Source organism: Mastigoproctus giganteus, chromosome 8 (assembly GCF_048544385.1).
Source record: "Mastigoproctus giganteus isolate SK-2022 chromosome 8, ASM4854438v1, whole genome shotgun sequence".
Lineage (NCBI taxonomy): Eukaryota > Metazoa > Arthropoda > Arachnida > Uropygi > Thelyphonidae > Mastigoproctus > Mastigoproctus giganteus.
This window is the reverse complement of record NC_143582.1, coordinates 215,470,456-215,498,167: the sequence shown is the minus strand read 5'-3', so window position 1 is coordinate 215,498,167 and position 27,712 is coordinate 215,470,456. Positions and strand designations below refer to the sequence as shown.

At 38.7% G+C, this 27,712-nt stretch overlaps 1 protein-coding gene across 1 annotated transcript in view; it reads right to left on the bottom strand.

The window, feature by feature from the left end:
* LOC150082270 (cardioacceleratory peptide receptor-like) overlaps positions 1–27,712 on the bottom strand; it is a 71,240-nt gene that overhangs the window by 14,711 nt on the left and 28,817 nt on the right. Inside the window, exon 2 of the mRNA XM_090380087.1 lies at positions 9,235–9,370. Coding sequence (XP_090236213.1) covers positions 9,235–9,370 — 136 coding nt within the window. The remainder of the gene's footprint in view (positions 1–9,234; positions 9,371–27,712) is intronic.

Here is a 27,712-nt window from a genome sequence, read left to right as displayed (position 1 = left end):
ACAAAGTGTTTCATCATTACAGTATTTTGACTACACTGTGTCATTATAATATTTTGACTACAAATTGTGTTTCATTATAATATTTTGACTATACAGTGTGTCATTATAATATTTTGACATTAAATTATAATTTCAAAATATTATAATGACACACTGTATAGTCAAAATATACAATGAAACACAATTTGTAGTCAAAATATTATAATGACACAGTGAAAGTCAAAATATATAATGAAACACTTTGTAGTTAAAGTGTTTCATTATATATTTGTACAATTTGTAGTCAAAATATTATAATGATACAGTGAAAGTCGAAATATATAAAAAGTCTAAATATATAATGAAACACTTCCATCAAAGTGTTTCATTATAGTATTTGACTACAAATGGCTTAATTGTTATAATATTTTTACTACACAGTGTTTCGTTATAATATTTATACTATCCAGCGTTACATTATAATATTTTGACTATACAGTGTTTCATTATAACATTTTGACTCTAACTTTGTTTCATCGTTATAATATTTTGACTACACAATGTCTCATTATAATATTTTGACTATAAAGTGTTTCATGGTTACAATATTTGGGCTGCAACGTCTTTCATCGTTATAATATTTTGCCTATACGGTATTTCAGTATAATATTTGGCTACAAAGTGTTTCATCATTACAGTATTTTGACTACACTGTGTCATTATAATATTTTGATTACAAATTGTGTTTCATTATAATATTTTGACATTAAATTATAATTTCAAAATATTATAATGACACACTGTATAGTCAAAATATACAATGAAACACAATTTGTAGTCAAAATATTATAATGACACAGTGAAAGTCAAAATATTACAATTTGTAGTCAAAATATTATAATGACACAATGAAAGTCAAAATATATAATGAAACACTTCCATCAAAGTGTTTCATTATAGTATTTGACTACAAATGGCTTAATTGTTATAATAATTTGACTACACAGTGTTTCGTTATAATATTTTGAATACACAGTGTTTTGCTATAATATTTTGAATACACAGTGTTTCGTTATAATATTTTGACTATCCAGCGTACATTATAATATTTTGACTATACAGTGTGTCATTATAATATTTTGACATTAAATTATAATTTCAAAATATTATAATGATACACTGTATAGTCAAAATATTATAATGACACAGTGAAAGTCAAAATATATAATGAAACACTTTGTAATCAAAGTGTTTCATTATATATTTGCACAATTTGTAGTCAAAATATTACAATTTGAAGTCAAAATATTATAACGACACAGTGAAAGTCAAAATATATAATGAAACACTTTAGTCAAAATATATAATGAAACACTTTAGTCAAAATATATAATGAAACACTTTAGTCAAAATATATAATGAAACACTTTAGTCAAAATATATAATGAAACACTTCCATCAAAGTGTTTCATTATAGTATTTGACTACAAAGCACTTAATTGTTATAATACTTTGACTACACAGTGTTTCGTTATAATATTTTGACTACACAGTGTTTCGTTATAATATTTTGAATACACAGTGTTTCGTTATAATATTTTGACTATCCAGCGTTATATTATAATATTTTGACTACACAGGGTTTCAGTATAATATTTTGACTACACAGGGTTTCAGTATAATATTTTTACTACATTGTGTTTCATCGTTATAACATTTTGACTACAGTGTTTCGTTCGTTATAACATTTGACTACAGTGTTTCATCATTAAGCTGCGGCTACATAGCGTTTCTTCATTATAATATGTTTGACTTACTGTTTAACCAATATAACAATTGACTACTGTGCTCATTGTTATAATATTTTGACTAGATTGTTTCACCGTTATAATATTTTGACTGTATGATAATTTTGACTACGACAGTAATTTTTGAACTGTGATTTTTCGTGTTTTGAATAAAAAATAATTAAATAATAATTTTAAATAATTAAAATATTTTAACCTTTCATATTGTAACTGAAACGTGTCGTTAGATTGATTCCATCATAAAATGCTCAAACATTCCGACTCTAAAAATGTTTCCTTAAAATAAATGAAATAAGATGTTCAGCAGAAATGCCTTCAATAATCACTAAGGTGCACAGCGCAGTATTTTACAGAGTTTGCTTTAAACAAGTCTTGTTTTTTTTCTTTCTAGTAGAGAAGAACGCGCTGTAGTAACTCGTCCTCATTCAGTTTTACAACTCTTTGGGGAAAATAACGCATCTATGTTCAGTGCACGTAATCGATTCACGGATCCCTCAGATTCTACTACAGCTCATTCAGCAGCCTCTGGGGAGGTACCCTTGCACACCCAAAAGATTCTTGCACGACACTGTTTATTTTGTTGGTTTACCGTTCGCTATTTTGCATCATAATCTTTATTCTGTCCATCATTCGATATTTCTCTCTTCACTTTTGCGCTTATGTCCTTGGCCGTGTTCTTTCCTTCCGGCTCACTGTCCACCTTTCAGATTCATTATTCACCATATTTTATCTCGTTCTTCACCTTTCGATGTTTACTTTTTGCCTTCATCGTTTATCTGCTGCGTTCATTTTTCACCATACACACCACCTACCTTTAGTACTCAGTTTCCACCATTCATATTCATTATTCATCTTTGAAATCATTAAAGTGGGCAACAAATTTTAATCCTCGGGTATCTTTCCTGACGAAATGCGATACATCTCGTGTATTTTGATGAGCTGGATCCAAATCCGTAGTCAGATATTTCCTGGTGCCCACAGATTTAGAGAGGAAAGAAGGATACGCTTATTGGAGACACTCTGACCAATGTCCAGCATACTGGACATTCACCTTCTTTAATAAAATTTCTCCATGGTATGAATACCTTAATGAAAACGTTCACTATGTTAATGGTTAACGTGTCCAAACTTATCTGGAAAAAAGTCAAAATGTCGATGGAAGAAGTGTATATTGCGACTGAAATTTTGAAAGGCCTAGAAAATGTTGTTGGGTGTCCAAGATTCCAATTCCTCTTCCCTCTCGAAATAACATTTAAGGACACAATACACTGACACCTCCAAACCTAAGTTTCCTTCTTAAAAAAACTAAAACATCAACGGCAACACGTTTCTCTGATTTCTTTGAGTTCTGTTCTGTTTCCTCAGCTGCACTAAAAGAATTAGGAGAAGACTCGTTAAGCAAAATTAGTCTGTGGAAGATAATTTCGATTGAGCGTTCGCAGAGAACGCTGTATAAGAAGCTCAAAAGAATCCTTGGAGGAGTTTTATTATCGGCTCACGTGCTTCACTCTGGTGAGCAGACACCGAGTTTATGACTCAGGCTGGAATTTAACAAGAACTTTCAGGTATTCTTGCTTAAGCGCCAAATTAAATTTGGAACAGAAAGTAAACTGTCCAATTAACCCGGTTAATTAAGAACCAGTTCCACCCGTCAACGGTGAATCTTAATAGCGTTCCTACCACCGCTTCCATCTCCGCGAGTCATTAATTATTTATGTGAAGTTGCGGTTTGTTTTTTTTAAACTCCATCGCAAACTTGAAACGTTCGCTTCTTGCAGGGACGTCAACTGAATTCGAATACATCTAATAAATGATGGATGCTTCGCTGTACGCAGAGATTTATTTTCTCTGAGGAACACGTGTACCGGGATGGTTTCTTTAGTTGTGCCATTCTGACTTTGTCGTTCTCTTAATGATGGATCGCCAAGATATTGATGATCCGTGTCCGGTGTCATCTGAAAGTTTCAAGATGGTGAAAAGGAATCAAATTGTATTACAGCAGCGCTCACCTAATGTATTCCACGATGTTTTGACACGTTTCCAACTTCAGCTAGGCGCCCCCCCCCCCCCTCGTTTCTTTATGGATGAAGCTTTCTGCTTGAGGTGGTGGACGTAATAAATGGTTATTCCCAGGATCGGATTAAGTGGAGGCTTCGTGAAATTTTATAGGCAAAGTAGCTGTCAAGCGCTCGTGGAAAAGGAACAACTCCAAATGGTGTCAGTTATGAAATAATTTATTTATAATATTAGTATTGTAATGTATACGAAACGTTACATTTATTACATGCGGACGGACGGACAAATAAATAATAATTGCTAGGTTTCTATTGGGACGATTTTAATGAAATTTTTAGTGTCTCCACAAATCTTTATAAAAATTCACACAGTGAGAGTGGAGCTGTTACATGAGGACGGATAGATGGACTTGGTGAGTGATAGCTTCCTTGTCTGCAAAAAGCGTGGCTATCCAATTTTGTTTGAATTTTACCAAATTCTCCACCTCAACCACTGTGGCAGGCTGTTCACTCCGATGGTCTTCAAAACATCGCTCGAAAGTAAACATGGGATCCAGCTTTCTGTTACTCCTGGACCACTTTAAACTCCCTTCACTTTTTTTGGCTTGTCAGTATCTCTTAGATTTCTGTTCCAAAGGAAACCTAAAACCTTACATTTAACAGCATTAACTTCCATTTTCAGACCATTTGTGCAACTCATCCAAGTGATTTCGTGGCTGGTTCTAGTCTTTAACCGCCCGGCCAACCATTGAATAATCAACTTTGATGACCTCCCCCTGAACTCTCTTGCCAGTGTTAATAAGGAAGATGAGAAACAGAAGTGGTTCCAATATTGATTGCTGCGAGACTTGTTTCATTGGTTCACCCTGAGCTGCATCTATTTATGATTACTCTCTGTCTCCTTGATCCAGCCCTTGATCCAACGAAGAATTCTACCATTAATCTCAATTTTCTCCAGTTTGTATAATAGCCTTTTATGGTATTTTAACTTTCCTTTCTTACGTTTACCAGGACGACGGTAAAGTCCATCATTCCGAGTATCCAATAGAAATTCATCTACCATCTTACAGAGCCTTGCATCATGCAAATTATTCATGCCTATAAAATCACGGGTTCAAACCACGTCACTTCATTTCTGTTTTTTGGCTTCCTCAGTGGGATGGTACTCAGGATGGGTACTAAAGATGTGGAGCCAGCTTCAACGAGGTCTGTTGTGGTTTGGGGTTAATGGGATATAAACCACTGGCTTCCTTGCGTAGAATTCATTTGAATTGAACCCTCTTAACACAGTCCGGTTGGAAATATTTCCACGATGGCCGCAGCAACCTCAAGCAACAGTTGATGACAGGACAAAGTAGCGTTCCGTCTTGCAATTAGAGCAAGATAGTGGTTTGTTCTGGTTGACGTAGACCTCGAGAGACCTTGGCCAGCTCTTCTTGTAATGGTTCCTGTTCCCTGAAAGTGCTTGCATAGTGCCGAGACGACACTGCGTAACACATTAAGCCAACGTGCCACGTCTGCCTGCGACTGCCTGTCTTCAAGACTTCCATTCAACGGACCACCATCTTAAAGAATCATCTACACGACGATATAAGGATGAAGGCAGTGTTCTCGTGTGGGGCGGAATAATGATCAATGGCCGAATCCCTCTTCATGTTTTTTGGAAGTACAGTAACTGTCCAAGGTACCGAGAACAGGTCCTCAAACCCTATGTGCAACTTTTTAGGGGTGCGGTTGGCCCAGATTTTCTTTTCATGCACGACAATGCACATAGAGTTCAAGTGGTGGAGAAATATCTTAAAACTGAAGGTCACACCACGGTTTCAAGTGTTCTGTTAATTTTGTGAATCTTCTCACCATCTTAGATTATCCATTTCTTGATCCTGTAATTAGGAAGGCGCTAAGTTAAATGCATCATCATTGGTTCAAGTTCAATGGTGGTGTTGAAGCTATCCTTCACATTAATTGAAGATAATATTAAAGTGCCGTGTGTTTATGACAGAAAAAACCAGACAATATCTGTGATTATCACCCATCAAGGTGTGCAGGAGTTGCACTAGTAATTGGCTAATTATAGGCGTTGAGATGGGGAGGAGTCAGCCCTTCAACCTTCGAGGCTTCGAATAAGATTGATAGCATCATCAGATTAGGTCTGATTCAAAAATAACCACTTAATAGATTATTATCCAGTCTTTAAAAGGTTGTTGAACTTCCTGTTGAATTCCTCTTCATACAGAACGTTGCCCGTTACAAAACCTTGAAAGTTCCTCGTGATTTTGTAATGATTACCTTTCAATTGGGATTGCGAAGTCAAAATTCTTCCCTCTAAGATATTCTGTCTCAAAGAAAGACACAGAATGTCCTTCTTTAAACGTGCTTCAGTTGAATCATATAAGATCTGAAAATAGAGTAGCCAAGACAGCAATAAAAGTATATTTTTCTAAGCCTAATTAAATTTGAAATTCCATGAACTCGTCTGAATCCTCCATGGGCGACTACTTCCTGTGTACACAACCTAACGAATCTTTTAACAGTTCTGTAAAGGTCAGCGTTAGAGGATGCGAATAGCTGAAGTGCAGTCGGCCAACATGGGACATTTCTGAGGTGACCTCCGTAAGTGAGCAGGCGTATTGACTTGACAGAAGGAGAAAAACAAGACGGAAGTTTTGCAGGCTCCAGTGGCGCAAAAATGATGGAGATGCAATGTATTGAGCTCTCCCCAGAGGACCGAGATGAACACGGATGAAAGAGAGACAGGAAGAAGATGCGCAGAAATCTCAGCTGCGTCAATGTTATATAAAGAAGGTGAAGAACGCTCCTTAAATTCAGCGATGCGTCTGGTAATGTCCCTCAGCGAGTTTTCTTTTGGAAATGTTTCTCAACATCTTATCAGGACTTCACTAAGACAATATAAACAGCGCTTTATAACCACCATTTGTATTATATTCATGATTAGTCTGACAATTTTTATTGTTTTTCTGTCTTATTTACTACCAGACGCAAATTCTTTAAGATGTTTCATGATTTTTATGATCTACTCTATAAAAGAGCATTTTCTGACCTTTTCTTACATCGATTTTGTAGATTAAACTACCCCCTAAATCAACTTGCCAAATAAATATTCCTTGGAAGCCAAGAACCGATAAAAGCATACTCAGAAGAGCCATTTGCTGAAGACGTTTTGTAAACTCATGAGAAGCATTTATGGATGGAAAGATTTTCTTGTCAGATAAATCTAAGATATTTTTAAGACTGGAAAGAATCGTGTCTTTAAAATCTGCACTCAGAAGTGATGGTTTGGAGCAGTGGTTTTCAAACAGTAAATTGCGACCTAAGAGGAGGTCGCGAGTTTATTTTTGGGAAGACCTTGCTGATCGTTGCGAAATTAAATAAAATTTTATGATACACTGCACCACAAAATTAACAGACACGTAGAAAACGTGGTGTAACTCGTACGAGAAACTTCGGACAGGTATAAAGGACATTTATAGTCTTTAAAAGATTCTGTGGCAACAAATCCCATTCTTCCACCAGCGCAGATCTTAGCTGACCAAGTGAACGAGGAGATGGCTGTCAGTGTGCAATGCGACGCCCAAGGACGTCTCACGCATGTACAATCAAATTTAAATCTGGTGATCGTGCTGACCACAGTAGTCGTTGAATATCTTCAGTTTCAAGATATTCCTCCACAATTTGAACTCTGTGTGCATTGTTGTGCATGAAAAGAAAATCTGGGCTAACCGCACTCCTAAAAAGTCGCATATAGGATTTGAGGATCTGATCTCGCTACCTTTGCGCATTTATGGTGTTCCTGTCAAAAACATGAAGAGGGGTGCAGCCGTTGATCATTATTTCACCCCATACAAGAACACCGCCTCCACCATAAGTGTCCCTTTCTCTGATGTTGGAGGAATGGTACCTCGTTCCTCGTTGTCCCAAGATGAAATAATGTCTAGAATCTGTTTGGAGGCGAAATAGGACTCATCAGAGAACAGACTGCAACCCACTTGTTAAGGGCTTCAAGTCACCTGTTCATGGTATCAGTTTCAACGAGCTCTGATGTGGTTTGAGGTCAGTGGGACACGAACCACTGGCTTCCTTGCGTAGAGTCCACTTGAACTGAGCCTTCTTAACCGATTCCGGTTGAAAATGTTTTCACCAGTAGCCATAGCAACCTGAAGAGACACTTGATGGCAGGGTTCCGTCTTGCTGTTACAGCCAGATAGCGGTCAGTTCTGGTAGAGTAGCCCTCGGGCGATCTTGGTCAACTCTTCACCATCTCAAGGGATCATCAAAACGACGATGACTTGCCATCCTGAGTATTGGAGTATTGGATGGTACCAACATGTACCATCATGCAACTTTGGAAAACATTTTGCTCTGTTAATTTTGTCGAGCAGTGTAGAACAGCAGAAGGATTACGTTTCTGTTTATTAGATAAGAAAAGAAAAAGTATCTTTCTTAAAAAGTGTCTAAGAAAAATAAAGAAAAGTAAATTATAATTTACCTAAAGAGAATTATCTTAAAGAGAATTTACTTTAAAGAGAAATAAACAGAAAGATAATTATCTTTCTTAGAAAAGTACCTAAGAAAAGAGAAGTATGTTATTCAGAAAAGCGTCTAAGAAAAAGAAAATAATAATATATTTCTTAGAAAAGTGTCCAAGAAAAAAGAAATTATCTCTTAGAAAAAGGAAACGATACTTTTCTTACTAAACGAAAAAGAAAAGTATTTAAGAAGAAGAAGAGAAGTATCGTTCTTCGAAAAGTGTCTAAGAAAATATTTTTCTTTGAAACACGCAGTGTCTAAGAAAGACATCTTTCTAAAGTGTCCAAGAAAAGTGGTAAAAAAAAAGACTTCCTTATTTTTCTCAGGCTTCGAATTATACTCCAAACGTAACCCAACACTGCGTGTTTCAAATGTCCTTTCAATTAACCGTATTTTTCAGACCATAGGACGAATTTTCCCCCTGATCCACAAGATCATACTATATACTGCTGTTGCTTAGCAACAGCAGTATATAGTATGATCTTGTGGACCACTAGAACGTAATTTCTTAGCCATTTAAGAAACGTGGTCTTTTAGTTGCTTTTATACCTATCCTGACACCTTTATGACAAATGAACGTATGGCTCATTTATCTCAAACTCCAAGGGTGTCCAGATACTTTTGGTATGTAGTGTATCAATTGTGGATTTCAAATACCAAAATGGGTGATGTTCACAAAGTTCCTATGAATAGCGCCAAGTATTTTTGTTAGTTTTTTTCTGGAGCATCTCTTACACGCTGCGGGGCAAATAACAGCGAAAGAATAAGATAGAGAGAGTGAAAGATAGAATCATTTTTATTAGGTCCCCTGGAGATATTTATTGGATTGCGCAATTGGGTTGTTCCTCTTTAATACCAGTAGCGATAGATAAAAGTCAACTTACCAGCAATCGCCAGGTGCATGATGAAAAAGTTCATCCGGGACTTTCTGTTCTTTGACAACATTAGCGCCACCAGAACGCAGCTGTTCCCGACCACTATCATGAAGAACAAAACCCAGAGGAATGTCAACTGTTCGGTCTGCAAACAGAAAGAAGGTTATTATTAACGAAAAGTGCAATTATTACAGACAACCGATATAAGGGAACCCAAATTCCACCGAGAGCTGGAAAATTCCTTGCACTAGATTACGCATGCGCAGAGCAAGAAGTATACCCCATCGCACACAACTTGAGCGTGTATTGGAAAGAGTCCCGATTATAGCAATTCTGTGTTTCTTATGGTCACTGCCATTTGGGACCCGTTAGGGATTTCCCTTGGGGGATGAAGTGGCAAAGGACATCGCAGTAATTGGGTATTGTCGTTGATGGAATAACGGAATGGTCCTGTACAGCGTTTACGATGTAATTTGGGAACACCAATAAAGTGAGTCCATCGACAGCCAATGTTAGGATTGTTGGAGTCAATATTTTTGAAAAATGTAAATCCATTCGAAAGATTATAAGCAGAAGACAGATTATTTATTCATTTGAATCTACACTCAATGTCCAAAAATATTAGAAATCTTTTGGATTCACATACAGATAATTGAAAGTAAGGTATGCAGATGTCAGTTGGCACATGCGTATGATCACAAATTTAGTATCAGATGAATACTGTTTGCTTTCCTGGGACGCCTACACTTTTTTCCACTACACTCAGGACAGTGGAAAATGTAAAGACCTGGAGGTAATTGTGCAGTCAGATATGAAGTTCTATGAGCAGTGCAGACAGGCTGTCAGGACAGCTCGTGGGGTTTTTCAATGATAAATAGGAATTTTATTAGTAGGGCCAGAGAGGCGATTATCTCTTTGTATAAGGCAATGGTCAAGCCGCATCTTGAACCTTGAGGTCTCATTTCAACAAGGATGTGTAGATGCTGGAACGAGTACAGAGGAGGGTAACGAGATTAATGAGGGGAAAAAAGGGGTGCTCTTACCAAGAAAGACTTTAGTTCTGCAAATTGCATCGCGTCTGGAGACTATGCACCTGCTAGGTAATGTTGTATATAGAGATTCAAAGGAAAGATACAATGCAATCAGGAGAGATTACACGAACAAAATGTTTCATGTCATGCCAAACAAAGTTCCTGGCGTGCCCTGGTGGAGACGGAAGGCACTAAAAACCCTTAAGGTTTGGTTCACAAGCTCATAAGGAACAAAGGGTCCATAGATATAATTTCTATCCGTTCTGAGGGCTCCTCGGAGACGCTTTCCTGGGAAGAGACAATGAACAAGATTCTAGACAGAATAATCTATCAAGACAATCCTGATCATGACACCAAAGTACACAGAAAGGTCATCACTGAATCAAGGCTACTTGCCCTCAGCCACAGAAGAACCCCTCACGGAAGAGGAGGTTGCATTAGCCATAAATAAAATCCAAAATGGAAAAGCTCCCGGACTGGACCTCATCGAGGGTTAGTCCATCAAACACTTTGGTCTGTTGCACCCGATGTTCTAGCACAACTATTCAACGTGTGTCTTAATGAAGGCTCCTTTCCTACACGTTGGAAATACGCCAACCTCAGGCTTTTACAGCCAAAGCACAACCTCAGGTACAGTTAAAGCATACCGTCCAATTGCTCTATTGCCAATATTAGGAAAAGTATTTGAGAGGTTACTTCTCATCCGTCTTCAGTCTGTCTATGAAACCAAAGGACTCGCCTCGACACTTCAGTTTGGCTTCAAGCAGGAGTGCTCAACTATTGATGCACTATCAAAAACCACTCAGTTAGCAGATAATTCTGATGCCCGTTACGTACTGGCGATTTTTATAGATTTTAAGGGAGTTTTTGACACCGTCTGGTGGCCAGGGATCTTGCGACGAGCCAGAATATCTGGTTGCTCCCTCAACATCTTCAAATGTCTTACAGATTACTTCTATAACAGAAAAGTTACCATGAAAACAAAATTTCATAGTATCACTCGCCAACTCACCAGAGGTTGCCCACAGGGCTCAGTTCTGGGGAATTTGACTTAGTTATCGTTGTTGATAGTCCTACTCGTGCAGTTATTGAGACCAGACCAACACAGTCTTGAATGCCCTGTCGGTTTGGGCTAAAGAGAATAAGTTGGAAATCTCTACAGATAGAAGCAGAACCCTGCTTCTAAAAGGCCGTCTTGACATCAACAGACCACCAACCATTCGTTATAAAGGACATGCACTCAAGAATCAAAGTTCATTCAAATATTTTGGTGTTACCCTAGATGATCGTAGAACTTTCATGCCAAATCTAAAGTCCATGAAAGGGAAGGCCAAAAATTATTTCAATATGCTTGCTCGCTTCACCTGCAAAGACTGGGGTCTTAAGGGGGCCTGCACTCCACCTTCTTTATTCAGCTGTTTTTGTACCGTTCGTAACATGCGGTGCTACCGTATGGTTCAATCGTTTGTCCATCATCAGCACTAAGAACGTTGTTCTGCAGATACAACTGTTGATGTTATTAAAAATGACTCGGGCTTGTAGAACGACCTCAACAGCAGCACTATAAGTATTAACGGGTTGTATCCCCCTTGACCTCCAAGTATCCTTCACAGGGCTTTCCCATGCCATCAGAAAGAACAAAAAACTGAATTCCTTGGGATAAAAACTATTGTCGATACAGATCCGAAACAAGAACTCCGGCGTACTTTGGCAGGAACTTGTTTCCCTCTGGCAAATTCTTTGGGATGATTCCACCAAAGGCAGTACTACTATTTCTACCTAGTGTCTCCAACCTCAACAAACAAAGACTTGGCTGGTTCTTCCCTAATTTACACACTACCTTTCTTCTGACAGGACACGGGTCATTCAAAAACCATGGGTCATCCACCTCTTCTTTCCTCCTCCTCCTCCTTTTACCTACTTTGACCCCACCACTTGTACTATCTTCCCCACTCTCTTCCCATTTTTTTTTGGTCTCCGTCCAGAAAGCTCAGGCGACCCTGGTGGAGATCAGCCAGAGTCTGAAGGCAGCCTGGTTCACCTCTCAGTGGTGGTGGTGGTCAACGTAGGGTTCCACTAGGGAGCCCTGCAGCCAAGTAGCCAGGCCACAACAACAGAACTTAACACAACACTGCAAAAACCAGACACTATACTTTTTTCTAAAATAGGAAATCTTACGTTATACGAGGATTCTTGCCCATCTACAGATGATATATAATTCCTTCTGTATCTTGACATTCCAATTTCTTTCTTTCTTTACTCTGTCTTCGATACACCGCATGTCCAGCATAGATGTAGCGTGTCATTTGGTTGCATCATTTATCACGGGCAATGCCGCAGACATACCAAGATAAGCCAGGTAATAAAGTTCCTCCGGGGATTATTCCTCAGTCTTCTGAAACATCGATATGTATCTCCCATTTTAGTCAGTTCGTTTATCCATCGATCTGGCTAAACGAAACAAATCTTGCCATTGCTTTTTATATTGGATTCGGGAGATAAGAGGTGTACAAGTATCTTTTTCTTTTCTTCTTCTCCACCAACTCTCTAGACAAAGATACAACGGAATCTAATATTTACCATACTATTCAGTCTAAGTGATGTTCGGCTGTCGCTGGTACGAGGGAGGGAGTTCGGGGGGGTTGGGGGTTATAGACTAGCTTCACAAAAGACGATTGTTTGGCGACTAAGATAACTCTTACGGGGAAATAACTTTGGTCTGCTGCTTTTTGCAAGTAAGCGCCTTTCGCTTAACATATGACAGTAAGGGTGATAAATAATCATTTTAAATCCGTGTGGGAGTTCGCTTTATCACTGTCAGGTGTCGCTAGACAGCACTTGCAGTAACAAATTATGCCCCAAAAAAAGTGCTCAGAAATATTCAAGGTTTATCTCAGTTGGTATCTTGTTGGCGGCAGATAAGATGGCCTTTTTTTTCCATCCGTTTCATTTGTCTGTTAACTTCATCGAGGCTTTGACAGATAGGGTGCATATGGTGCATCTTTTCACGGTGGATGCACTTCCTGTTTGGAGCGAAAGGTGTGAAGTGAGTTCTCGTTCGGATGGAAAAACAAGCATCCCTTCCACACGACCCTCTCTTTCTCTGCGTGAGTTTTAAACCAAGACAATGAATACTCAATGATTCATTGGTTTAATCTCTTTTTCATCCGTTATCGCTGTTTCTCCAGAGGTCATGTGTTTCTAAACAGGACAAAAATAAATTTTCTGGGGAGAAAAATCGATGAGGAATGTGGATTGTTAAAGATGGCTAATGAATGACCTTGTGCCAAATAATAGCTCGAGTGAACTCTCGATTGATTAGAAAAATGTCTTGAATTCAATTAAAACTAAAGTTAGCAACTTCTGTGGCACCAGTAGACAAAAACTACGTCATAACAAACCTTCGGACGCATGCGCATTTCTTTAAGATTCATTGTAATTCATAGGTTGTTGTTATTGGGCTTTAAGAGCATCGGCTACTATGTGGTCGATTTTCTGTTTACTGGACGAAAAACCGAAGTTTCTAAGAGAAGAAACCATGAGACCGACTAAGTGGGCCACGTTGTGAAAACCCCATAAAAATTCCTCCCATCCTCGATGAGATTCGAACTCAGGTCTTTTCTACGTGGTGTGGGAAAGACAGCGATCCTACCAACTGTTCTACCCACAAGGGCGTAATTCAGAGGTGATTGAATTCTTAGAATTATTCAACTTCTTTTTCTCGCGATATTATAACAAAAGAAAGTTGATCCTGCTGTTAATTTAGGGTTTGAAATATTTATTTGACTTTTTTTTCTTTTTGGAGCAAATTATACGTGTCTTTATCCATGCCTGTGGTCCACAATAATTGTCCTCAGCTGCGAAGCCATTGACATGCCCTCATGATCGTCTCTTGAAACCAATTTCGAAGGCAATTATTGTAGGGGAGCATTTAATTACACATGATTTATGCTTCAATTACTTCGAGGAAACTATTCATTATTAGTGATTAATGAGGTATTAGAACCCTGCGATGATGGTAAGTTTAGATTTTACTGCCCAATATAGACTGGACCCAGCAAATTACAGCATCAGTTCATGCTCTAATTCCATTTAATGTTTTTACAATTGATTCCTGTTGCAAAAAAAGGAATTATTTAAGTTAAATCTTCAATGGAGAATTGTTTGGTTAGAAAATTATTCTTATCGGAATCTCTTTTAATCTAAAAGATACCTGGTCATCACTAAGAAGTCAAGAGATGGCGCTGCGTTTATCTAAATTGTCATTTTGGTCTTTTATCACGCTAATGACAATCTCTAAATAGCGTGGTCGCGAAATGCATCCCTAGAGACAGTATCAGAACGAAACTAATATCGTTGACAAGAATCCCTCAAGGGAAAATTACTTTATCGTGCTGAAGAGCAAAAGAGTTCATTATGGATTCCACGTTGGTGGAAGTTCAGCCGTTATCGGCATCACCTGGAGGAGATGCAAATTAAAAGCCATCAGAAGGAGGAAATAATTATAATAAACCTTTAACGTTTTTGCCCGATTGGTGGATAAAAAAGAGGATTCGATTCCTAATGGTGGCGTCATCTGTCAGTTTTTAATGAGGACCAGAAAGTTTTATCTTTTCAATGGAAAATCTCTGTTTTTAGTTCATCTACTGTGCTTTAACACGGGCCATTGTTTTTCAGAATCAGAATCATGAGATTTATTTTTTAAGGGTTCGGGGGATGGTGAACTTCATGGTGGTGATGAAGTGAAAGGATCGTCAATTTGTTGTATTTCCCTCTAAATCCTGCGAAAGGGACGTCTTAAAGTAGGTCATCCAAAGAGACAAGTCTTTAAATCCGTTAGAGATTTATCAGTGACGCGTAATGTGGACCACTTTTTGACATTCTCCAATGTTTTTGCGTCTTTTTCCAATATTTTATTCACGCTTCACTTCAAGATGCTCTATTCGAATTTCCCCTGTGAAGACACGTCTCTGCAGATCTTCGTTGTTGTGCAGTGGAAGGGTTTGGGGAGACAAAGTTTCGTTCAAAATAGCTCTTACAGAAATTACTGATTCAAACCAGCTAATGCGTTTACTGTAGATGGATCGGGTCTACACCCTCTTGACCCCTTTCTGCTACCTGATTTGCATGCGGTTTAATTTCTAACGACATTAAGGATTAAATGCGTGGAGAAGAGAAACACTTCAGCGTCCTTTGCGTGATGCGCACAACATCAACTTAAGTACTCCAAAGCAAGCAACGTGCTGATGGTTATGTGCTGTTATTCCTAATGATCTGCAGCACACGCATTTGTATTTACAAATTACAGACTGCATTTGTAGCTTTACTCCATTCCTTACACCCAAACTTCAATTGACCCCTTAAACTTGGAAAGACTAATCGATTCTATTCATTCATTCTTTCTCTATGTTTTTAATTTTATTCCAGAGTTTTAACCAGCAGTGCCTACGCCTGACGTAGCTAAGTGGCCAACAGGGGGAGTACAATATCCCACGTATTTGAGCCTACAGTGGTTCGAATCCACTTGATTGCTAAATGAGGTAATCAACCATTCCTGTGAAAATTATCAACTGTATATCCATCTGACGTTGTAGTCGCGCCAGAGAATAAGCAGAGTGAACAATATCCTATCAATGTATACTATATTACCAAAAGTTACCGGACACCTGAGTGTTTCGAAGTACAGTCGCTAACTCCAAACAAATTATAGCAACAGGAAGACAGCATTTTGGTCCATTTATCCTTCAACATAGCGGTCAATTCGGTTACTGATTGCAGACTTGATGGACTGGCATAAAACCACCGTTTTGACTTCATATCAAAGGCCCTCAATGGGGTTAAAGTCCGAGCGTTGGAGAGACCAGTGAAGCTTTTCGCTGCCATGTCTTTAAAACAAGTTACTATAACCACACTGCGTAGTCTGACACCCGTCGGATTTCTGAAGAACTCAGATTGATGTCCAGCTGCTTTTGGCAAGTAATACAGAAGGCAAGTAAGAAGATCATGCTCCACAAACTCTTCGCTGTTTTTATAGTAATAATAATGCCACAGGCTTTTGCTGCACTGGAAAAAACCCTAACCAAGTAGATAAGAAAACACAAATCCCTCCACACAAAGTATCCAGTTGACTTTTGAATTGAAACTGTCAGCCTCAACTATCTGCGAGGGCAACTAGTTCCAGCAATCAGTGACTCACTGGCTAAAAGAAAACTTCCTGCAATCTAATTTAAACCTCAAACCCTATAATTTGAGATTGACAAAGGGTCGTCCTTTTATCAATTCGGGATGTCCGTCTTTGGATCCTTTCGAGAAGCTCAATATCGTTTATCAGATGAGGTCTCCATACTTGAACACAGTAGTCCAACTGTGGTCTTACAATTTCCTTATACAGTGGGACGATGACCGCCATGTTTCTACAGGATAGCGTTCGATAAATCATCGATAGGACACCATGGGCTTTCCTGGCTGCCTTTTAACACTGTTCAGAAAGCCCGTATTGTAACTCCCAGATCCCTTTCCTCCTCCACTGTTTTTAATTCAACCCCACCAAGAGTATAATTTATTTGTGCGTCGCTGTTCTCCAAGTGTATGATCCTGCATTTAGCAGCATTAAAACATGGCTGCCATTTCTCAGACCAACTTTGAAGTTGAAGTCATCCTGCTTGACACTGATCATTAACGACTCTGCCAATCTTTACGTCATCTGCAAATTTTGACATCACTCTTTCTATTCCTTCGTCCATAATATTTATGAAAATCAGAAACAACAGTGGTCCAAGAACCGATCCTTGAGGGGTCACATTCCTGACGTTACACCAATCTGAAGAATATCCATTAATCACAGCCTTCTGCCCTGTAATCCATTTTAGAATCTTTCCAGAAATCCGAACATGTTCCAGCTTATACAGTAACCCCTCATGAGGGACAAAGCATGTTGTGTGTCCTTCAAAATGCCATAGCGATCTAAATGTTCCTGTTGCACTCTTAATCACTGCCTCTAAGATTTTTCCTACCACTGAAGTCAGACTAACCGGTCCATAGTTACCAACTTCCCTCTTAGAGCTTCTTTTATGTATTGAGAATATTTATACTTGCAGACCAGAGACTCGGGTTCTAATATTTTGGTAAGGTGGTATATGATGGCCCGAGTTAATTCATTTTTCCTCGTATGATGGATGAAAATTGACTACAACTTTTTTTGAAGAAGAATTTTCCCAAAGATGGGTCTACAATTCATCGGATCTACCGATTTGGGGGTGGAGGAAATCCTTTTTCATAACTTAGAAACTAATAAAACAATACAACTGCTCGTTCCAATTTAAGAAAGAAGCAATTTGTGTGCATCAGTAAGAAAAAGATCGGAGGGAGGAAGAGTTTGTTAAGAAGAGAGAAAATGATGGAAGCAATTTTAACTGAGAAAAATGATAAAAAAATTATGACCATTACTGGATTATCATTAAGGATGCAGAAAACAAAATTACTGTTAGTTTACTGGAAGACAACTGTAATCTAAAATAAGATTTCCCTCAGGGGCTCCGCTCAACCATTACTAAAATACAAGAGCATCCGCAATGACCTAGTTGAATGAACACGGAGACTAATGAGAGAAATATTGCGCGAGAGCTTTCCACTACCACGCAAGACAATATCGATTGATTATCCAGCTCTTAGGAACTGAGAGCGGTCGTTGTAAAGAATTCAAAATATGTTTCTGCGTTATTAATAGACTCCTCCCTTCTCTCTCTCCAACCTTCTGTGCCCGTTGGACCCTTCAGAAAGTCCATCTGCTCTCGGGACTGAATCCAAAGTGTCATTTGGAAAGTGGAGCTGTTCGCATTTTAATGATTCCATTAACAGCTGGAAAACGTAGCCCCGATAATGTTTTAATTAATCATTCCTCAGAGAGTGACAGTGGATTCTCTTCTGTCGGTTTATAAGAGAATTAAACGGGCTTGTCTTCAATTAGTTTCAAGGAAATGCAGGCCACCAGGCGTGGGCGTACCCTGTCAAACTTTGATTGCTTAGTTCGATCTCCAGAAATTCAAGATCTTAAAAAAGTGAACTGTGAGAGGCTCTCATTAGTTTAATTACCAATTATTCTAACATCGAATTATGTCTCGCGATTATTTTATAACTCTGGTTTGTTTAGAGTTTACTCTTCCAACTTTTTTTCCCCAGTTTCACTGTGAAACATCCCTCCGATGCCCATCTGTCATCCCCTTATGGATGTTTATATCCCTCCAGATATCAGGACTCACTAAAATCGATTTTGTGTCGTGTTCTTTTATGTTTTTGACATGTAACTATGTTTGGCCAGTTGCCAGTCCATCGCGATTAAAACACTCGTTCGATTGATTTCTATGTCCCACTGCTTCTTCCTTCGTTGTTTTGTAACAAGAAAGACTCCAGTTGTCATTTACATAAATCGGTGGTGGATAAAAATTCAAAATTTAATTATACATGCACTAGAGAAGATAGATAGATTTTCTTCCACCTCTTCTATAAAATCATCCTGACGTTCTTTTATAGAAACATCCCGAAGTTTACTTACAAAATAATCCTGAAGTTCGGTTATAAAATCATCTTGAAGTTCAGTTGTTCAGTTACAAAAGCATCCGGAAGTTCAGTTCAGTTATGGAATCATCCTGAACTGCAGTTACAAAAGCATCTTGAAGCATCTCGTTAAGTTACAAATGCATCTTGAAGTTCAGTTCAGTTATAAAATCATCTTGAAGTTCAAATAAGTTACAAAAGCATCCGGAAGTTCAATTAAGTTACAAAATCATTCCGAAGTTCAGTTAGTAACTAACTTGAAGTTTAGTTCAGTTATAAAATCATCTTTAAATTTAGTTCAGTTATAAAAATGATCTTTAAATTTAGTTCAGTTATAAAATCATCTTGAAATATCGCTATAAAAGTATCTTGAAGTTACAAAAGCATCTCGTTAAGTAACAAATGCATCTTGAAGTTCAGTTCAGTTATAAAATCATCTTGAATTTCAGTTGTTCAGTTATAAAAGTATAGCGAAGTTCAGTTAAGTTACAAAAGCATCCGGAAGTGCAGTTCAGTTATGGAATCATCCTGAACTGCAGTTATAAAAGCATCGTGAAGTTCAGTTCAATTATAAAAGAATCCCGAAGATCAATTATAAAAGCATCTTGAAGTTTAGTTCAGTCATAAAAGCATCCTGAAATTTCATTATAAATGCATCTTGAAGTTACAAAAGCATCTTGAAGCATCTTGAAGTTCAGTTAAGTTATAAAAGCATCTTGAAGTTCAGTCAAGTTACAAAAGCATCTCGAAGTTCAGTTTATATCTTGAAGTTTAGTTCAATTATAAAAGTATCCTGAAATTTCGTTATAAAAGCATCTTGAAATTACAAAAGCATCTTGAAACATCTCGTTAAGTTACCAAGCATCCTGAAATTCAGTTAATATCTTGAAGTTTAGTTCAGTTATAAAAGCATCTTGAAGCATCTCATTAAATTAAAAAAGCATCTTGAAGCATCTCGTTAAGTTAAAAAAGCATCTTCAAGTTCAGTTAAGTTGCAAAAGCAACTTGAAGTTTAGTTCTAAAAGTATTTCAGCTTTGAAGGCATCGTGAAGTTCAGTTCAGTTAAAAGTATCCGGAACTACAGTTATAAATTCGTCCTGAAGATCAGTTCGGTTATAAAGGCATGACGTAGGCTATATAAAGGCACTGAAGGCTATATAAAGACGGTTATAAAAGGCATAATGAAATTCAGTTCAATAATAAAAACATCCTCAGATTTAGTTGTAAAGCATCCTGAAATTAAATAAAAGCATTTCGAAGTTTAATTATAAAGGCATCCTGACTGCAGTTATAAAAGCATCCTGAAGTTCAGGTATAGAAACATTCCTGAAGTTCAGTTATAAAGGCATAATGAAGTTCGATTAAAAAGCATCCTGCAGTGAAGTTAAACAGATCCTGAAGTTCAGTGCAATTATAAAGGCATATTGAAGTTCAGTTATAAAAACATCCTGCACCTTCCATCGTCTCTTTCCTCAACATCCCAGTCGATGTAATAGTTTCTGCCTATTTGACTTAAAATATTGAGGTGAGAAAAACCAAGATGTTAAAACGCCTCCTTCGACTTTAGTGCATCTTAAGAATCCTGGCAAAGGATCGTAACCTTAATTTGCTTACTTAAAATTCTTTCATTCGAAAATTTGAAGAGGGAAAACACCTCTTAAAAGAAATTTCTTTCCACTAATTATATAATGGCAGGATTTTCTTTCTCTTGGCCACCGCTAATTGAGTCAACGAATCCCTCGTATTTCAAACATTTAGCATTTTTTAGCGACGCCAGGGGATGAACATTAAACAGAAGCGAAGTAGTGAGAACTGGCAATCTGCCAGCGTCCCCTCCTTCAACCATTCAGATTTCCAGCAGCAGATTTTCTTACAAGTTATTCCTAAATTGATGAACATACTCGCTGCTTTTCTTATACAAAGGATATCCTGTAGAAAAAGTTATGGGTTTATTTAAATGTGGTAACTTTTTCTGGGTCTGCTTGGTGATTATGAAATTACGGTCATTGAAGACCAAGTGGAAAATCTTTCTTCTTTTTGCAAGTTGATTGATTATCTTAATGTTAAATCCAGAATGAACACAAAAATTCACATATTGGTTTTGGTGTATGGAGTTTGGTGAAGGACTGAAAGGGGCTACTGCACCAAAGAATCCTTGACTTGCGTAACATCTCCAAGCGAAAATCAACCTGACCTTGAAGATACGACAAGGACTTTTAACTACAGGGTGAAAAATGCACAGAGAAAAAGAATTGCAAACTGATTGCGTAACGGTGGTTGAAATACAGGAAACGCTAATGGATACTGGAACTGTCCTAGATCTCCTTCCATGGCTAACGACAGACTTAATATATTCGCTGGCAAAAAAATCAGAAACCCTTTCAATGTCTAAAAGGGCTGCCTTGCGTTCGATGTACAAGATTCGACCACTCTTCCGTCAAGGTATTTTTCAGATGCTGTATTGTGGTTAGCAGAGAGTTGCGATGCCCAACTTCTCTTTTAAACGTGTCCCAGATAGTCTCGACTGGATTCAGATCCAAGATAGATTTTTAATTATTTAAGTGTAGTTGTTGTGGATCTCAGGATTGGCCTGGCAACTTACCAAAATTCCCATTCTGGTATCTGGATCAGAGAAGAAAGAAAGCTCGTCAAGAACATTGCTGTCTTCTTTGAGGAAAGAATCCAAAGATCATGGACCAAATTTCACTCCATCACACTCCATTAATAGGGCAAGATTTGGTATAACAAATATATACACTGTGTACAATCAATAGCAAGTCCAAGTTGGCTTCAACAGTTGACCAGACAATACAAGTCCAAAAGGGAAAACCACTGGAGTAGCTTTGCCAAGGATCAAATAGAATAATCTTCAGAGGCAGTAGAAATCTGAAAGTAGTTCTTATGTATTAAGTAGTCACTGTGAGAAGTCATAGTTAGAAGTAACTTTTCAGTACACCAACCCTGAGGTACAAAGAGTCACAAGAAGAAATCTATCTTGAGTTAACTGATCGAAGTTCATCTCTCCAAGGTAAAAATCTTGGGAATGCTCTTCGAATCATTGAGATATTTTTGCACTGTGGATAGTTGCTTTGTCATCTTCAAAGATTCCATCGCATTCCTGGTAAAATCGAAGCACTGCAAAGTAAAGTTGTTCCGATATGAGAGAAAGACGTTAATTTGACCCAATTTGTGATAATACCACGCGGCAACTTACATAATTATATCAGTTAACGCCGATTTCAAAATGTTTCTAATTTTTTTTGAGCGAGTGTATGATTCAATTGTACACGGTGAGCGCAAATATTTTTCTAGAGTTTAAAAATTTACTGTGAAAAAATTAACAAAAATACACCGACGGTAAAAGACGAACCATATGCTTTGTTTTCAGCACGATGGTGCGCCGCCACATTTTCACTAAAAGGTTAAAGTATTCCTGAATGGGCAATTTAATTCGTTAGATATTAGTGAAGAAATGAAAAATGAAAAAGAGAGAAGAGAAGAGGGATGGGTAAACGAAAAAAGAAAACTAAGTTTATTGGAACTGATTGCTAATAACATAAGTATCAAAGGTGAAGAAGTCCTCTTTGACGTAGCAATTAACAAAAGTTTTCTCTACTTTGTCATCCTTGTCCTTAAAATTGTCATGTCGAAAGACATTCTTTTGAACATCATCGTTGGTAGTTGCCCACCAACTTATGCTTTTATTTTTGCATGATGCGCGAAGCTGACTAGGAGCATGACCTTGACCAAGGTGACATTCGATGTAGAAGCACTTCTGGCTTTTTCTTGCTAATGGATTAGTAAACTGTGTAATGGAAGAGGATCTCTAGAAGAAGGTCGAGAGGAAGTTATTTACAGCATCTTGTGTGGAGTCTGATCTGGACCATTAAGGCGAAAGACATTTTTGAATTGAAGCAGTTTGCCATTAATTGGGTGTCGTCGGATAAATCGAAAATAATAAACACCGCCCTGGATCATTAATGCTCTGTTATGGGGCCCTTACGCAAGCTGGAAAACAGATTTCGCCAGACTTTGAGTGATAGAAAGTGGTTGCTCCATTCTAACGATTTTGAAACTTTATCACTCGGTTGGAAATCTTAGACAGAGGAAAACCAACATTGGTTTTACAACATTTCATTTTAAATCTTTCTTGCCTCTGATGACATCTTCATGATTTCCAATACGGCCTCTGCCACTAATCCATAATTCTTTGCGCTTACCACACTCTCGCGGTACTAACTGGAGAGACTGCGCATTATGGCCAATTTAAAATTCAAATATATTCAAAAGAAATTGCTGAAGTTTTTGATAAACAGAGTATGGAATATTCTCGATTACCATAAAGGAGATGAGGTGGTTGTAACCCACTTCTCTATAGAATGACTTGGAGAAGATGCTTTGTCTCTAGAATTTTTCTCTTAAAGGAATGTTTGTTCGGGGATAAAACGTGTTTAGAACTTGCGCAAAGGCATTTAAGGTTGTGAGGAGTCAATGTACGAGTCTGTTCAAAGAATAGAAGGTCCAGTGTGCAGCGAATGACCGAAAAATTCAGTTTAAGCAAAGACATATCCATTTCCAACTGAACCATGCGGCCGCAGTTGAAGAATTGCGAGTTGGTAGTTGCTGTCTTTATGAAAACCATCGCTTTCTTTAAAACATCGACAGATTTGACTGGAGTGGAAGCCATCACCAATCTTGGCGTTGGAGACACCACTTCTTGAAGCTTCACTTCTATTTAAGGGAAAAATGGAGTCAAATCTGTGCTACACTCTCAGGGTAGTGGAGAATGAAAGAGACCTGGGGGGGGGGTAATTGTACAGTCAGATGTGAAGTTCTCTGAACAGTGCAGACAGGCTGCTAAGTTGGCTCATAGAGTTCTGACAGTGACATACAGAAATTTTGCTATAAGGGATAAGGAAGCGATTTCCCCATTGTGTAATGCAATGGTTAGGCTGCATCTTGAGTACTGCATACAGGTCTGGAGGCCTCATTTTAGGAAGGATGTAGATTTGCTTGAGCGTATACAGAGAATGGCAACAAGATTGGTGAGAGGAACAAAGGGATGCTCTTACTAAGCTTCAGTTCTTCAAATTGCAGCCACTGGTGACTAGCACCTGGTAATTAATTTGATTGAGGTGTTTAAGGCTTTGAATAGATTCAGCAAGTTCAATGTTGATGTAATTCTTCCTTTTCCTTCCACGCACAGGAGCGGTCATAAGTATAAATTGAGGATGGATCGTTGCATTATGGCCAATTTAGGACTTGTGCAGAGGTTTGTCTTTAGCTAGCGGATAGTTGATTATTGGAACAAAGAACTAGGCAGACTCCTGGAGGGGATGGACAGGTCATGTAGGAAGGGTTTCTGGCTGACGATGGTATAAGCTTGCTTTCTTGCGTCATTTGCCACTACTGACGCTATAGTAAAAAGAGGCACTCATTCGTTGTGTGGACGAGCTTCTCCTTGGCTCTATTCTCCACACTGATGTATGCTGGCTGACTAAAGTAAAGGTGCTTGTAACAGTTTTATTGGGATTGAGATAAAAACATTTCTTGTCGAAGATGATGGTTCCAGTAAAGACCTTTTCCACGATTGAGGAACTCCATCTACCTTTCTGAATGAAAAACCAGTTTCCTGGAAGAACACGCTAAAGTCGTTAGGGACTAACTAACTCACCACGAGTGGTAAAGGACATACAACTATTCTCTAGTCTATATGGACTTGACCCACGCCTTTTTCATAAAGTCTAAGAGAGCAGTTACGCTAGCCAGAGTTTTGAGAATAATGAAGGGCGATAAAAGGAAAAACATGGAAATTGGAAAACATTGAAATTAAGAATGGAAAGAAATAGAGCTATGCAAAGAGACAGGAAGTGAGCGATGGAATGGCAAATTTAACGGCCCTCGTGAGCCGAATGGATTTATTCGGGTGATCAAAAACCCTCAGAAGAAATTCCGAAGACGGTTTCTACATCGCATTCCACATAGCGAACACCATTTCAATTCGCGCGCATGGACAGCACCGTTTCCACCTGATCATAAATCACCGCGTACACCATCGGAGTCAGGAAGAGAATCGCTAGCACGGAAAGAACGAAGGAGGGAAAAAGTACTTTAACAATAAAACCTTGTTTAGTCATCTGTCAAAAAGCGGGCCGTTTCTGACAGCAAAGTGAGAAGTCCTCGGTGTGCCATCGATGTACAAATTCATTCCGCGATGGGAACCAGCAGACACTTTACCGATTGACCGGGGTGGGGTGGGTGGGGGAGGAGGAATTGTCGCGTTGCCTCGCTCCGCACACTTCGCCGATGTCGAGCCACTTCTGCCAGAAAGCCACAACGAGATGTGACTGCTAACGCGCCAAATGAAAGGAAAGACAAAGAGAGAACCAGAAGCATTTCCGAACTGGTCCCAGTTCTAATTAATCTCAAAATTCTTGAAAGCGAACGTGACCTATCCTCTTCGTTCTTTTCTCTTTCTGATGTCCGTGCATTTGTCGAAATACATCACTTCTCTGTCTCTTGATTGTTGTCATAACAACCACGGATATGCGTGATTGAGTCTTCAGGTGAAGTGAAAAAAATCCTCTCTGGCAAGCTAATAGACAAAAAGCTGCTTTGCGCTGTTTTTCCTCTCCTCCCAACATCCCTGGTGCTGTAGGCAAGGTCTCCTGGATGGCGAAGGATCGCAGAAGCCCTGAAGAGAGAGAGAGAGACAGTTTCTTCCAATTTTTCAAGTCTTAAAAGTAATCCCTGCATCAAAAAAACAGAACTCGTAATACTTGTCAGATGGTGGATGAATATGAATCCAAAGAGTTGGTTAATTGAGTTAGCGGAACAGGGATTGTATGTGATTATCAGAGGCAAGTAATGATGCAGTTTCCTTGACAGCTATCGCCATTGAAAGAAATGTCTCTACAGGTACGAATTAGAGTGAGATGGATGTTGGAATTGCATCTGAAGGCATCTGAGGAGAAGAAAGATAACTATGGGAGTTGAAGATTTATCAACTGTGTCTCGCTATGATCCCGTGCAGCTGACGCCTGTACATGAGAGAGAGAGAAAGAAGCAAAGATGATTAGAGGCAGTCAGGTGGGCGCTGTGCGTTATTTATAGGAGAGACTGACAAAGGAGAAAAGTTGCGGATAAACTGAAACACTGTTTCTGTGAGCAGGACAAAGAAAGAAAGAGAGAGTGAGTGAATTTTAATTAAAATGGATAGTCAAAGATGAGGCTTCGCGGGAGAAATGAATCCTGCAAAAGAAATGAGGGTGGATGGAGAAGCAGAGGATTGTCAACAGCTAATTATTTTATGCGCATTTAATCTTGGCATTGAAGAAAAACTAGAATGGTACACACAAAAGAAGTGAATAGCTTAAAAAAGGATTTTGTCTTCAAGAAATTTTGTTAGGGTGAAAAGAAACAAAATAAAACTTTAAGCGTCTTATTTTATCCACTTCTGGATGTAGTGGGGACCTTTGCGCTTTTCTTTGTTTATTTTTTAGCAGTTTTGAAAATATTTAAAGAAGTCTGTGGATTCGAAGATTGCAAACCATTAATTAGAGAAAACTGCGTGCTCTGAGTATACTATATTGGCAAAAGTAGCTGGACACCTACCTATTTCACAGAACCTTATATTGGTTCTGGGCCAGAGGGATATTCAATAAATCATCTACTTTCCCATAGTTATATTCAATGATTCATGAGTCATCATGTTCCTAGACATCTCAACTTGAATCATACTAATTTTGATCCCATTACGTCTTCAAGTTGTGCTGCTGTAACAGAAAGAAGGAAGACACCTGCATCAAATTACAGATTTGCTGAAATTGGCGCATCGTTCAGTCGTCAAGTTTCTCACCAAAGAAGGAAAGGGACCAAAGGCCATTCATGAAAGGATGGTGGCTGTGTGTGGAAACAGTGCAACTTCAGAGTACCAGGTGAAATTCTGGTCAAAACGATTCAAGTGGAGTAGAGAGACCATCGAAGATGAACCACGTCCAGGAAGGCCTGTGGCAGTAACCACTCCAGAAATGTGCCAAGCTGTGGAAACCCTTGTGCTCAATGACAGACGTTTAAAGATGTCCCAAATCTCTAAGGAATGTGACATATCTAAGGGAACAGTTATAACTACCCTCCATGAACATTTTGGGATGATTAAGGGTAGTGCCTCTGTAGCCGAGTGGTCATGAGAAGGAATGCAGTAGCACACGCTCTTTGAGTAGACCGGGGTTCAAGCCCCTGACTACTAAATACGGTCGATCTGCCAAACCGCACTGGACCAGCATGGCAGATTACTATCCATTTCCCTCAACATGAATTGTTGAGGAGGCTCCCGTCCTGCAGTGGATTGATAATGGCTGCAGTTTACCTTCTTGTTTTAAGGTCAGTGAAAGTTGGGTCCCCAGATTTCTGACTCCTGTGCAGAAGCAATTCAGAGTACGGTGTTGTGAGGAGAATTTAGAGCTTTATGGAAGGGATCCTGAATCCTTAATCTGCAGAATTGTTACGGGTAATGAACCATGGGTTCATCACTGGGATCTTGACACCAAGCAAGGACCAATGCAATGGAAGCACAAGGGTTCTTCCCCACCAAAAAAATTTCTGACACGATCTTCTGCTGGCAAGATTATGGCCACCATTTTTTGGGATGCTGAGGGAATTTTGCGCATTCACTACTTGGAACACAAGCAGACAGTCACTAGGGAGTCATATGCATCCCTACTGTACAACCTAAGGGATGTCATAAACTCAGTGGAAAACTTTCCAGAGGTGCGCTGCTTTTTCAGGACAGCGCACCCGCACACAGCTCACATGCTGTTGCTGCTGCTTTCAGAGGCTGTGACTTTACAAAACTTAGCCATCCACCTTACAGCCCGGATCGGACCCCGAGTGACTATTTCCTG